This window comes from Raphanus sativus, chromosome 6, assembly GCF_000801105.2.
Source record: "Raphanus sativus cultivar WK10039 chromosome 6, ASM80110v3, whole genome shotgun sequence".
Classification (NCBI taxonomy): Eukaryota; Viridiplantae; Streptophyta; class Magnoliopsida; order Brassicales; family Brassicaceae; genus Raphanus; species Raphanus sativus.
Genome location: NC_079516.1, coordinates 19,553,456 through 19,566,691, shown reverse-complemented (window position 1 = coordinate 19,566,691; position 13,236 = coordinate 19,553,456). Strand labels below are relative to the sequence as shown.

The following is a 13,236-nucleotide window of genomic DNA, read 5'->3' as shown; positions in this document are numbered from 1 at the left end:
ACTCTCAGACACAAAATAAAATAAAATAAAAACATCACTATTGCATATGGAGGAATTGTACTTGTTGGTTTTCAAGTGTGTCTTTCGATCTATTCTTTCTAAATGGCTCACAAGCCTTTATATAAAAAATACAAAACATCACATTATGCTTTTGAGAAACCATAACATACAAGAGATTAATGGAGTTTTAAAGTCAAAAAAATCAATATTGTCATTAAAAAAATTTAATTCTTTTGACTTAATTTTTAACGACAGCGATAAAAAATATATTATATATTTGACCAAATCAAACATAAATAATATTTCTTTTAATTTGGGTTTGCATTTTATGTTTATACAAACATAAATATAGTCATGAATAAGTAATGGACATAATATCCAACTAACAAATTCAAACCCAAATATCCAATATATAACATTTGTTAATTTTTAATATTTAGCCAAATTCATTTTGGACTTCCATTTCTCGTTCAAAACCAACTCTGATTTTGACATACGAGTACACTATTTCATAGTGTCAAACATTCGGTTATTCCGACGAATGTCTTCGTCCCGAAACATACCGGAAAATGATCTTAAACCATTTCGTCAAAAACGAGTTCCGGCATCTTTACCTCTCTTTCGAAGACACTGGAGCAGTTACAGGTATTTCTTTCTTTCCAAGTTAGGAACTATGTGATCAGACTCTGTAAGCTATAAGGTTTAACAGATTAGCTTATCAACTTCTGTGTGATGGAATCTTATTGAAAACCGGAAGTTTTCAAATGCGCTTGCTGTTTTGGTTGTTGCCTCTGTTGCGTGGATAGTGTATGAGGTACTATCCTGCCAAGCCTTATGTGATACTGATGTAGCGAACTGTAAACTGTACTATCCTGCTTGCCTGATAATTTTGTCCCCTGCAGGTGTATTTCAATTTTTCAAAGCAACAGACCCATTCAATGAGCGACGGCAGACTGCTTGGACCAATAACTGCCTTCTGGGATGTTATATTGCATTTGTGTTGCTATGTATTATTTGCTATCTCTGGACCCCGTCGCAGAACTCTCAAAGGTATGTTTTTGCAAGCTATGGACTTACTGAAACGCAAACTGTTCCAGCTGAGCATGTTGTGCTAGTCTTGTGGACGCCTTTTTGGCTAGATGCTAGTGGTTCAATTTGTTGTGTCTATATAGAGAAATGGATGCTAACTGTGACACTAATGGCTTGGACAGATATGCTTATTCTGGAGAAGTGGATGAAGAAAACGAGGAAGTTCAATCTCTGACAGGGGGAAAGCAAGATGGTGATATTAGCTTTGTTAAGCTAGAGAAGAATACAGGCTCGGCCACGGAAGAAGATTTTGAAGCAGATAAGAGGGAATGAGAGAGAGAGTCAGCAAAAGAATAGGCTGCCATCTGTGCTTTGATAAGTAAATATAGTGTCTTTTAGCATCAAGGTCAACTTTAGCACAAAGCAGCCAAAATGATTTTACACAAATTATCTTCTTATGAAGAGTAATTGCATGTTTGTATTTTGAGGTGTCTATCCTCATTTGTTTTCTAGTACATAAAAGCCTCTGTTTCTCGCCACATGGAATCATCAGTTTCTCAATTTGAGTGTTGCATATACAATCATTTTTGGGGAACCATTTTCCCTTAGGAGGGTCCAACATCTGAATCATGTAACCGTTCTCTGTTCAGCTTAACCTCACTCAGCATCCCATTTGAGTCTACTTGTATTCGAAGGTGTGTGTGTTTTCTAAAGTTTAGAATTTGGTGTAAGAAAGATTGAGATTTGCCTTATTTTATCTTTATTTTATTTTTATTGTGGTTAAAAATCGTATATTAATTAGTCGTGTCAACACTGTCCTGACGCGGAAGTCTCTCTCTCTCTCTCTTTTGCTCTGTCATTTTTTTTCCTCAACACAGCCATTGCGGTGAGACTGGACAGGGAGAGAGAGAGAGCTTCCACCTACCATGCCTCCACCTCCGCCTCCTCCTTCTAGACCCAGTCTCAACGGCAACACAGGTCATCATATCCCTCCACCACCTTCAAGACCCAGTCTCAACGGCAACACCAGTCATCACCATCTCCCTCCTCCACCTTCAAGACCCAGTCTCAACGGCAACACCAGTCATCACCATCTCCCTCCTCCACCTTCTAGACCCAGTCTCAACGGCAACACCGGTCATCATGTCCATCCTCCTCCTTCTCACACGGTGAGGCATCAGCAACCGTATTACCGTAGCTACTCCTCCTCCTCCTCAGCCTCATTCAAGGGATGCTGCTGCTGCCTCTTCCTCCTCTTCTCTTTCCTAGCCCTCCTAGTACTCGCAATAGTACTTATCGTGATACTAGCGGTGAAGCCGAAGAAACCACAGTTCGATCTACAGCAAGTGGCGGTAATGAACATGGGAATCACCTCCATGGACAACCCCAACCCTAGCGTCTTAGATCCAACCACCGCCTCCCTCTCCTTCACAATCCGGATGCTGTTCACCGCCGGGAACCCGAACAAAGTCGGGATCAGGTACGGTGAGTCCAGCTTCACGGTGCTGTACAAAGGCTTGCCACTTGGGAGAGCGACGGTGGCGGGGTTCTACCAGGAAGCGCACAGTACGAGGAACGTGGAGGCGACGATTGCTGTGGATAGAGTTAATCTTATGCAAGGCAACGCCGCTGAACTGGTCAGAGACGCTTCGTTGAATGATCGAGTCGAGCTTACGGTTCGTGGAGACGTTAGCGCTAAGATCCGAGTGATGAACTTCGATTCCCCAGGCGTTCAGGTTCTTCATTTTCTTTTCAGTTCTTGTCTTTTTTTTTAGCAACTTCAGTTCTTGTCTCAAAGCTTCATTGTCGGATCTGTGTTCTTGGTGTGAACGCTAAGAAAATAGAAATTACCGCAAACAGTAAAAAACAAACTGCGGGTTAAATTGAAAAGGAAACGAAGGATTTGTAGTTAAGTAATAGATTCCTTTACACCGACCACCACCACTAGTCCTACTCTGCTTTCACTTTTGGCCTTTGCTTCTTCTTCACTTTTGATTTTTTCTAGGAAGGATCCACGTCTGCACTTTGCATTTTTTTTCTTTAATCCACCAGCTAAAAAGATTCTATTTTAGACTTTTTAAGTCTTTAAACTTCCATTTATTATTTCATTTAATGTGAAAAGAGTGATGTGTTTTTATGTAGGTATCGGTGAATTGCGGGATAGGCATTAGTCCGAGGAAACAAGCTCTGATTTACAAGCAATGTGGTTTTGATGGCCTTAGCGTCTAATTTCAAACTGTAACATATAAATTCTAGTGATCACACTCCCAAACTGTGTGGAGGAGTTGCAAAAGAAAAAACAGAAAAGTTCGAAGTTCCAAAGCCAAAAGTGGTAAAGAAACGGAACAGAGGATCCATCTTGGAAGTTTTGTGTGTGTTTTTGTTTCCTTTGTACAAGCAATATTTAGAAATGCAACAATGTTGTTTACTAAAGTCACTAATCACTTGAGTAATTAGCATATGTTTCTCTAGATGCTACATATCAAAAAGTTCCGTGATTTTAGACATTATATCTGAAAAGAAACAAAAAAACTTTGGCAGTTTTCAGCTACCTTGATTTTTGTATAACCGATGGTAATATTATTGTCAGAAACATTTTTATTTGAAATTCAATGTAACACAACAACTATTCACACCACTCGCATACATTTTCCTATGAAATTTACAAAATCCAAAAAGGCGTCATTTCGAGTTGGCCTAAGAAAACAAATGATCCAGTAAGATAAGGCCACGTGTCCATCAGAATCCGTTAATCCAAGAATCCCCGTCACCAACGATCAGATCTTCTTCCAACGGCGGTTGTGAAACTGGAACCTCCCCAATCCGCGGCGGCTCTGCTGGTGTACTGCCGAAAAACTCAATGTAATCCTCTGGCGACGGTGAAATCCACCACGTGCTCCTTGGCGATGGCGAATATGCCGGCGAATCAACGATAGGAGGCAAAGCAAAGGCGCGGTTCTCGATGTCAGTCCAACGCGATCTGCTGAGCGGGAGAATATTAGCGAGGCCGTGGACAGCGATATGCCGATCATAGAAAAGACGGGGGAGGTAAACTTCGACGCCGTCGAGATAAACGGAATCAGAGGAGGAAGGCTTAGTGAGAAGGAGAGAGTGCGAGGGGAGGAAGGTCGGGACAGATGAGGCGTTAGGGAGCGATCGGAGCTCGGAGATCGTGAGGCGGAGAGGTAAGGCGTGGAGGCGGAGGGTGGAGATGTACATGGGGAGAGAGTACCTCATGTCGAGGTCAAAAAGCATGGCGTCGGTGGGGACGAGGAGGGTGAGAGACTCCGCGGAGAGGAGATCGAAGAGGATGTCGGAGGTGGTGATGGCGTTCGCGAATAGAGCGCGGCCTCTGACACGGAGGAGTGAGATGGCTATCTCCAGCTCTTCCGATGGGACTGCTGCGACGGAAGGAGAAGAGAGACAGAGGATGAGTGCGACGAAGAGAACGAAGGACGTGTGATGATAAACTGATGAATTGCTCGCCATTGTTGTGAAACTGAGCTGAAAGAAAGATCTAAGAGGTTCGTTTCACAAGTGAAAGAAGCAAGAAAGCTGAAGCAGCGGTTACGAGTTTGTTACGGAAACTGAGTCTGTTATTTTAAACTTATGGGCTTAATTAATGGGCCTAATAAAAACTGATACGTTACAGGCCCATATACTTCAGAAGTGGCCCGTTTTGTAACCGAAACTTCAACCATACAAACGAAGAAGACGATGAGAACGGGGGAAAATCGAATCACAACAATTAGGGTTCATCGTTTGGCGATCGATCAGGTAATCTCACTGAATTCTAGTTTAGTGTATCATATAAAAGCATTTATCGTTCATAATCTAACCCTACGTTGTTATTCTCTGACGGAAATAATGATTCATTTTTCTCCTAACAGTGAAGCTTGCGATCCTTTATTTCCAATTTCACCATGTAAGTTCCTTATTCTGCAAGCAATTCTCTGGGTTATAATCCTACTAACCATTTACATTTTAATCTCACCATATAGAGGGGTCTCTTATATAGTTATATGTTAGAATTGAATAATCTCCTTTTGTTATCCCTTAAGATTGTAGTTTATAATATTGATGGCTGTATTTCATATCGTAATCTGGAATTGTTAGTCTCTATTCATTTTCTTACCTAGCATATATTTTTGAAGGGTTTTAATTTATGAGTAAAATGTTTATGAGAGCTGTGTAGTAAAAAAAAAGGGGAACTTGAGCTTCATACCTTAAAAGCTCTGCTTGATGTCGCTCTGTTATAGTTTTAAACATATCATATAGCTAGTTGGTTTATTTTACTTATCTAACGTTTGATGTTCCATCCTACTCTGTGGTGTGATTACAGGGCGGATGTAGAAGTTGTTGATCCGAAAAAGTGCCTCGAGGAATCTTGCAAACCAAAATGTGTGAAGCCACTACTTGAATATCAGGTGAAATATGCGTATACAACTTAGCTGTCATTTGTCATAACCTTGTTTTGCTATACACTAGTATGTACTTACGACATAAAGGAAGCGACTTGTTGTGGGTTCACACAACTTCACATCTTGTTTTTTGGTTGTGGGTTCAGGCGTGTGTGAAGAGGATCCAAGATGATGAGAGTGGCCACAAACATTGCACTGGGCAGTATTTTGATTACTGGCAATGTGTTGACAAATGTGTAAGTGTGTTTGAATGGTGTGTTCCTATATATACACGTAAAGTTTCATTTCTAAGATGAATATCGTTTTGTTGATATGCAGGTCGGACCTAAGCTGTTTGCGGAACTAAAATGATGGGAGAGGAAGTTGGCGTATTGAGTCTCTGTCTTGTATTTTTTTTTTCTTTCTCGAGGGTTTATATAAAATGCAGTGGATACTGAACATTACTGCAAACCAGATTGCAACTGGTTCCTTCTTGGTTTTGTTTCTCTGGCAAAGCTGCGAATCATTTTATCTGTTGGAAGGAAGCCTTTTTTGAGTTTGTGATACTTCATTAATGCCTAATAAATGAAAATAAGAATGCGATACATTTCTGTACGGTTGTGGTTTGTCTTCAACTGTTGTTGGATGAAAGTTTGAACAGCATCTTAGTTTTTAAAAGTAAAAGATCGAATGCTATTGTACCATTACCAAAAACACGGTGAAACTGGTTTAAGGTGAAAGTGATGTAGTTAGTCATTACGCAGGGGAGCCCATCGGAAATGACTTGAAAGTTTTACTCGGACAGAGAACGTAAAGAAACGGCAAGCTGTGCTTAACTTTTACTTGTAAGCGACAAGATGTGTTTGGGATTTATACATAAACGGCACGTAACACAGGTTAAAAATAAGTCGGGTTTATATGCGGACAAAACACGGGAACATATTAATTCCGGACAAAACCTGTCGAAGAACATTCCCGAAAAAGAATAAAGAGAGAAGACGAAGCCCTAGCGTGTTTGCCTTCTCCTTCCTTTCCTTACGGTAAAATATCTCAAATTTCAGATCTTAGTTTAAATCAAATTCGCGGTTCACCGATCTTTTAGATCTGTGTTTCAATTTCCCCTTATACCTTGTGTTTTGAGTTGTCTTGATGCTCCGATCCACTCGACTTTGTTGATTTCTTTAGTCTTTTCTATAGGTTGATTTTGTGTATGTTTAGTTTCTTGGATTCTTAGGATAATATAGTAAATATGACGCCTCCCCTCTTTCGCAGATTCGTTATCAATTCGCTCTCGTAGCTTTCAGGAGCCTTGCTTGCTTCGCTACGCTTCTCCTCTTGGTCTAATCTTAGAACTCTTACTCGCATCAGGTAAGAAGTTTACTTCATATTTTTCTCCTCGCATTAGTATCAAAGCTTTTAGATCTCTCTAGGTATTTGCAGTGGAATGCTAAACCCTGATAGAAACAACTGTAAATATGTTGAAATTCTTGTTTTTGATGCTTCGTTAGGAGTTGTTTTTTTTTTATGAATATCCCAGTTAGTCTCTGTGTTTTGGCCTTGATTGTTCTTGATAAATTCATTTGTTGTGTTGTTGCTTGTTTTCTGTTGATGGAAGAGCTAACATTGTTTTTTTTCTTTCTTCTCTTTTGTGAGATGCACTTTTGGTTATATTCATACCAAAATGCAGATTTTCAGCTGCTTTCTGAATCCAAATGGACTGCAAGAAGTTCATGCAGATGGTCGAGGAGAAGAGAAGGCAAATTCTTGAGAAGAAAGAAGCTCCTTTGAAATGGGAGCAGAAGCTTGAGGCGGCTGCTAAGGCTGCTGAAACCAAAGAAAAGAGGTCGAAGAAGCGAAGAAGACAGAGTGGTGAGTCTGAATCTAGCTCTGAAAGTGATAGTAGCTATGAGTTGAGAAGAAAATCGAGAAGAACTCACAGTAAGCACCGAAGGCATTCAGATGACAACGATAGGAAGAAAGATAAGAGATCCAGAAGGCATAAGAGGAGGTCCTCAAGTTCAAGGGATGATAGCAGTGATGAGTACGAAAGCTGGTTAGAGGACGAGCACAGGGTGAAGAAGATAAGGAACCACCGGAGGCACAAGTCGCATAGCTCAGGACAGACTTCTGATGATGACACTGCTGAAGATGCCAGAAGAAGGCATGCTAAGCATCACAGGCACGGTGAGGTGGTTACTTCAAGTGATAACGAGGAAGAGAGAGGAGGAAGAATAAGACACAGGCACAACAGAGGTTCAGCTACCTCCAGCGACTCAGACTCAGAAGATAGACGGAAGAATAGAAAGAGAAGGGAACATAAAAGGTATCGATGGGAAGAGTCTTCAAGTGAGGATGATGGAGCAACGCGAAGGAGAAGGCATAATCATAAACATGACAGAGAGTCATCATCCGAAACTGATGGAAGGGTGTCAGATGAGAACAGAGAGCACAACAGCATAGACAAGTGAAAATGTGAACGGGCATTAAAAAGTGAAAGTTGTTTAATTCTTACCATCATCAGAACTGAATGTTATGTGCATCCCAGTCAAAACTATTGTGTTTAACTGCTTGTGATACTCTCTTAGGTTATTTTTCATTTTACATCAGAACTACGCAAGTAATCCATAGCAGAAGCAGAAGCTCCAACCAACTAGACATTGAAGCCATTCCATGCTCAAATAGCTGAGGTTGATTTGTTCAGTTGCTTGAATGAATCCTATCCAAACGGATATCATAAACGAATCCGACATGGATAGAAACAAAAACCAAAAGACAAACTAAGTGAAGCTTCGGACACCCAAAACCATTCAGGTTGTTGCCTGGTCGTGTGATAGACCTATCATTAACTAATTCATGACTGAAGAACGCAAAATGGTCAGATTCATTTCACCGTCCATTTTCTCCAAGTTACGACAAAGAATCAGAACAAAAGATCACCAACGATACTATCTTTTATATAAATGAAAACTTTGGTTCCGAACAAAGCTTATTACTATTAACAAAATTACAAAAGGCTTAGAAACAAACTACATAACAAAAAAAAAAAGTTGAAAAAACGAAAGATTGGGACCTGATGCAAACCAGAAACATTAAACAAAATGAAAAGTTTTAAAACAGACACTATCCAGTGAGAAACACACAGCCTCAAGCAAAGACTTGAGATGATAAAACACTCTTCTTCACCTTCCTTCTAGCCTCCCCCCGCCATTGCCTGGCTCAAGACACAACATATCACATTGAATTAGATAGCAATGAAGAAGGAAACATATTATATATATACACTATTTACAGATATGGAGCTTCTTACATGGAAGAAGGCTTTCGGTGAATGGGAACACAGCAGGGTTCACAAACCGAGTAGGAGGCCTGCCCTTTCTTTTCCACTTTCTAGTATTGAAATGATAACTCCACAAGTGCGTCCCAGTCACACACAAAATCTCCTTCTCTGATGACGTCACGAACAATACAATTTCATCGTCCATAAATGGAAAATCATCTCTGGTTACAAGCACCCAACCAGCTTCTTCTTTCCACACCCATACGTCAAAGTAATCCGCATGTAGAACCACCAGCGACAGAGACCCTCCCATGTTTATCAGATACGTACCACCAACCGTTATCCCGTCTTCTTCACGCAGGTCCGTCGAGTAGCGAGGCAGCTCCACAACTCCGAACCTCTCTTCCATATCCACAGAGAGTATCACACCAGGATCTTCCAAAGAAACAAGCCAGTAGATCTTCCCTCCTGCAAAGACATGACCTGATCTGTGCGGGCTGAAACAAGCATACATTGGTAGATGAAGCACAGAGCCGATGCTCCTCCACGCGCCGGTACCAGAAGAATACACTTCACATTCGTACGTTTTCTCTCCAACAGAGAATATCCTGAAAATTTTGTACTCGCTAACGTCAGGACCGTACGCAACTCCGATACTCGGTTCGGTCCATAAAGATGGTCTGCCTCGAGGAAGAAGCAGAGTCTCTTCAGTAGACGGGTTACAGATCCATATCTGATAATCCTCTTCGCATTCATCAGAGAGTTGGTTGATGCAGCATACTAATCCGTTGAACGAAGATATCATGTGCATGTAGTGATGATCAACGGTTCTTCCCGGAGGATCAACCGTGGCATGGTGTCGAAAGCTGAACTTGGACTTCCCTGGTTTCAACAGATACAGCTTCATAGCGCTGTCTACTCTAGGACAAGCTATGTATGACGAGGGCTTCTTGTTTCTCGATTGAGCTAGCTGTTCTGTAGCGAAGCTTTTGCTGCTAACCGAGCCGTGCCAGTATCTGTTAACCGTTTTCGCTGTACGGATGGATTTTACTGAGAGTCGAGATAAGATGTCACGAAAGACATCCCCCGCGGATTCTACCTTGTGCCATGTCACTCTCTTGCGATGCTGAGCTCGCGTCTCCACCATTTTCTTTTTTTTTTAATGTTTGCTTCTTGTTGCTAAGCCTCTGCATGGACAAATTAAAGAAAAAAACGAAATTCACAATTGCGAATTAGCAACAAATCATTGAATATTGATTCCCACGTGATCGATCACATCAAATCAGCAACACAATCCATAATTTCAATTTCTATGTGGTTTCCATTTTCGTCATCGATCGCTAAAACGCTCGGATCATTCATAACGGATTCAGGATCAGAAAAGCGGCAAAAGAAACAAACCATCGCTTTACCTCTTAAAGACGAGATAACGGCGAGAGATTAATGTGGTGGCAAGTGAGAGAACGTCCAGAAACGGAAACAGATTCTTCATGACGGCAAGAGTATCTATTTTTGTTTTTGTTTTACTTTCTTTTCCCGTGAAAATCGAGATAAGAGTGTGAATCTGAAGTACACGTGTTTGGTAAGAGAGTGAAGAAGAATCAATTCGTGTTGCTGATTCTGAGATTAGAGTGACTGACGAGTTTTTATTTAGCTTTTGATCCCTAGACAGACACTAATTGGGATTTGGGAATTCGGATATATCCCCGTTTCTAAAGGTGAGCTTGAAAGCCGTTCGGGTTCGTGTCGAATAATCTGAACTTTTTGAATCTTTCGCGCTCATCTCGAATATTTTTATCCGAAATATTTATTAGAATTTTAAATTGATTTATTTATACTATTATTTACGAAGTGAATTTTCGTAACAAAACTCTCAGTTTAAAAGTTAAAAAAATTAATATTATTTATATCTTTAATGAATAAAATATTTATTTTAACTCTAACTAAAAGTAAAAATGAATTTAGTTTTTTTATTAGATAATTTTACACTATCTTTAATGAATAATTAATTCTTTTAATATATAATTAATCATATATAAAAAACGAATTTCAATAATGTAGTAGTTATCATTATCTAAAAATAGTTTATATTTCGTTATAAAATCTTTATTATCCTTAATGAATAAATTAATTAATTAAAATATAGTCAAAAACGAATTTCAGTGATTTAATAATTCTTATAATATAAAAATATTTTATATTATGCTATCTAAATAATATAATCTTACATTATAAAAGTTTTTAAGAAGATAATTTATATATATATATATATTTATAGTTTTATATATATGTAAGTATTTACAAATTTCTCTTATGTGATACAAAGTATTAGGTGTTTTCCTGCACCATGTGTAGTAAAATTGTTTTCAAAATTTAATTTATATTTAAAATAAGGTTTATTAAATATTATAGATTTTATTATTTTATCCATAAAACATGGCTTTGAATAATGTTTTTGATTACGTTATTTAAATAATATATTTTATTTATTTAAATATTAAACTAAGATAAAATGGTTTTTTATTTAAAAATATATTGTATAATTATCAAAAATTTGAACTAACAATATCTATGGAATCTGTAGATATGTAAGAATCTAATGATTTTACGATTAGGAATCAAATTTTTTGAAAAATTGTAGCAATTTTTTAAAGATTTAGTAATACAAATTGTATAACTATAGAAAATAAAATAAAATATAATTTCGAAATTTTAATGCTATATATGAATATATTTATTTTATAGATGATGTATATACGATATTACCATATTTAAATAAGTTTATCAAAAATAAATATCAATATTAAATGTAAGGTAGAGTTATTACCATATTCTAAAAAGTTTACCAAAAATATAAATCAACATTAAATGAAATAATCCATGTCATATTTTTCGGAAACCATGTTATCAATTTTAGTAGCCATGTCATATTTTTTTGTGAAACTGAGTGTAGAGAGAACATGTTACAAAATCACTTCTCAAATATAGTCTAGGGGATTTCTGTTACGGTGAAAAACTTTGTATATATAAAGAATTTTATTGTTTCTTTTATTATTAAATATTTTGAATGCATGAACAATAATTTATTTTTGTATTATTTGAATTAATAATATATATATTTATTAATATTTTTAGATACTATTATTTATGAAGTGATTTTTCGCAATAAAACTCTCAACTTGCGGCCACAAACCATGAATCCTCTGATCATGTATGAACGTTACCACCAGATTATGGAAAGATGTCTTAGAAGTGAAAATCAAGCTGCACCCTACATTGAAGGAATCAAGTTGTACTTTGTACAGGACAGCACGACAATGAGGCTGTTCCACCTTAAGAAATCTGCTAACAAAAATGAAACATATCTATACGGCATCTTAATGTTATTCATAGGAAACCCCAAAAAACACTTCAAGTATACATTCACATGCCAAACACACAACAATCCGTCATCGATTTCCAACTACCATCTATCATTGACAATCAAGTTAATTTTAAGGACTCAACAACTGAAAGCATGGAATTCATGTTAACAAACCATGACATTCACCACCCCAACTCAACCTTATTCAAGAGACAACCAATATGTGATGAATGTACTAAAAGACAACGATAATATCTTAGCTAATGATCTATAAGTTATTCTAACCATCAAAAACTACAACCGAAAAGTGACTGCAAGACTTGATGTCGATCTAATCAATCACCAATCTAGAGGGAACTAATACGCCTCTATAAAAAAGAAAAACAATATATGAACTATATACTTTGGAAATTACGACTATGTAAACGATATTTGCTCTCTTGCTAGCGGCACAATTTCCATTTTCCATCAATGAATTTGTACAAACATAAATTTTCCAATATGTAGAGAAAATAATCTTTGATTCTAACTTAAATAGAATTAATGTGGTTTATTATGGTTAAATTACAGCTTCATTTCTGTATTGTTTTCTACTTTGGTTTTAATTTTAAAACAAAATACAAAATAATTTATCCCAATAAGTATATATTTTCCATTCTCATCATTACTTTCTCATAACAACAACAAATAACAAATACTTCTCAAACGTAAAATAAAGCTAAATCTATAAATTTATACTTCAAATGCCAAGACTAATATATACAATTCGCATTTTCCTTTCAATATATCTTCACTACTAAAGTTAATAGACATTATCATCACCATGGATCAAAAAACATGCTTCACAATTCCAGGTATAACTAAAACTTTTAATTACCATCCATCTTAAAAAAAATGTCTACATCAACAAAACACAAATTACAACAATACAAAAATATACTTCATTCCACACAGAAAAATTAAGACACATATCTATACTTCATTTTTAACAACTAGTCATTCCGTTAGACCATAATTTGATATACATTACAATTAAAATAATATATATACAACATAATTTAAAATGAAAATTGCACAAATAGACAGACATATACGAAAAGAAAGGACATGTTTTTGATGCTGTTATCATCACTGAATCAAAATTAGTAATTTTGTCATAATCCACA

General features: G+C 37.3%; 5 protein-coding genes across 6 annotated transcripts; 3 read left to right on the top strand and 2 right to left on the bottom strand.

The window, feature by feature from the left end:
• Window positions 1-1,589: 1,589 nt before the first annotated feature.
• Window positions 1,590-3,500, top strand: LOC108813394 (NDR1/HIN1-like protein 2). The gene is made up of 3 exons (XM_018585934.2): window positions 1,590-1,724; window positions 1,908-2,765; window positions 3,172-3,500. Exons 2-3 carry the CDS (start codon window positions 1,956-1,958, stop codon window positions 3,256-3,258), a joined length of 897 nt encoding a protein of 298 aa, XP_018441436.1. The 5' UTR covers window positions 1,590-1,724; window positions 1,908-1,955; the 3' UTR covers window positions 3,259-3,500.
• Window positions 3,501-3,768: 268 nt separating this feature from the next.
• Window positions 3,769-4,581, bottom strand: LOC108813395 (fasciclin-like arabinogalactan protein 19). Its single transcript, XM_018585935.2, has one exon. The coding sequence runs from the start codon at window positions 4,516-4,518 to the stop codon at window positions 3,769-3,771; it is 750 nt and encodes a 249-aa protein (XP_018441437.1). The 5' UTR covers window positions 4,519-4,581.
• A 103-nt stretch (window positions 4,582-4,684) lies between these two features.
• On the top strand, window positions 4,685-6,044 carry LOC108813396 (cytochrome b-c1 complex subunit 6-1, mitochondrial). Its single transcript, XM_018585936.2, has 5 exons — window positions 4,685-4,806; window positions 4,920-4,954; window positions 5,372-5,456; window positions 5,597-5,686; window positions 5,769-6,044. Coding segments are annotated over exons 2-5 (210 nt in total). The 5' UTR covers window positions 4,685-4,806; window positions 4,920-4,952; the 3' UTR covers window positions 5,802-6,044.
• A 319-nt stretch (window positions 6,045-6,363) lies between these two features.
• Window positions 6,364-8,030, top strand: LOC108813466 (CAX-interacting protein 4). 2 transcript variants are annotated; one of them, XM_018586029.2, is made up of 3 exons: window positions 6,364-6,469; window positions 6,702-6,797; window positions 7,083-8,030. In XM_018586029.2, the coding sequence occupies exon 3, from the start codon at window positions 7,142-7,144 to the stop codon at window positions 7,895-7,897; it is 756 nt and encodes a 251-aa protein (XP_018441531.1). In that variant the 5' UTR covers window positions 6,364-6,469; window positions 6,702-6,797; window positions 7,083-7,141; the 3' UTR covers window positions 7,898-8,030. The 2 variants fall into 2 exon arrangements, with proteins under 2 accessions (XP_018441531.1, XP_018441532.1); XM_018586030.2 differs by having other exon boundaries at window positions 6,423-6,469; window positions 7,117-8,030.
• Window positions 8,031-8,347: 317 nt separating this feature from the next.
• LOC108813465 (uncharacterized) lies at window positions 8,348-10,366 on the bottom strand. The gene is made up of 3 exons (XM_018586028.2): window positions 10,119-10,366; window positions 8,737-9,893; window positions 8,348-8,640 (listed from the first exon to the last, which is right to left on the bottom strand). The coding sequence occupies exons 2-3, from the start codon at window positions 9,851-9,853 to the stop codon at window positions 8,609-8,611; spliced, it is 1,149 nt and encodes a 382-aa protein (XP_018441530.2). The 5' UTR covers window positions 9,854-9,893; window positions 10,119-10,366; the 3' UTR covers window positions 8,348-8,608.
• Between the last annotated feature and the right edge of the window lie 2,870 nt (window positions 10,367-13,236).

Bases quoted from the DNA above. Each gene is read 5' to 3' on its own strand.
- LOC108813394 (XM_018585934.2), top strand. From the start codon at position 1,956: ATGCCTCCACCTCCGCCTCCTCCTTCTAGACCCAGTCTCAACGGCAAC. The intron at 2,766-3,171 runs GTTCTTCATTTT...GTTTTTATGTAG, and splicing joins TCGATTCCCCAGGCGTTCAG to GTATCGGTGAATTGCGGGAT.
- LOC108813395 (XM_018585935.2), bottom strand. From the start codon at position 4,518: ATGGCGAGCAATTCATCAGTTTATCATCACACGTCCTTCGTTCTCTTC.
- LOC108813396 (XM_018585936.2), top strand. The intron at 5,457-5,596 runs GTGAAATATGCG...TTGTGGGTTCAG, and splicing joins AGCCACTACTTGAATATCAG to GCGTGTGTGAAGAGGATCCA. The intron at 5,687-5,768 runs GTAAGTGTGTTT...GTTGATATGCAG, and splicing joins GGCAATGTGTTGACAAATGT to GTCGGACCTAAGCTGTTTGC.
- LOC108813466 (XM_018586029.2), top strand. From the start codon at position 7,142: ATGGACTGCAAGAAGTTCATGCAGATGGTCGAGGAGAAGAGAAGGCAA.
- LOC108813465 (XM_018586028.2), bottom strand. From the start codon at position 9,853: ATGGTGGAGACGCGAGCTCAGCATCGCAAGAGAGTGACATGGCACAAG. The intron at 8,641-8,736 runs GTAAGAAGCTCC...GTCTTGAGCCAG, and splicing joins CACCGAAAGCCTTCTTCCAT to GCAATGGCGGGGGGAGGCTA.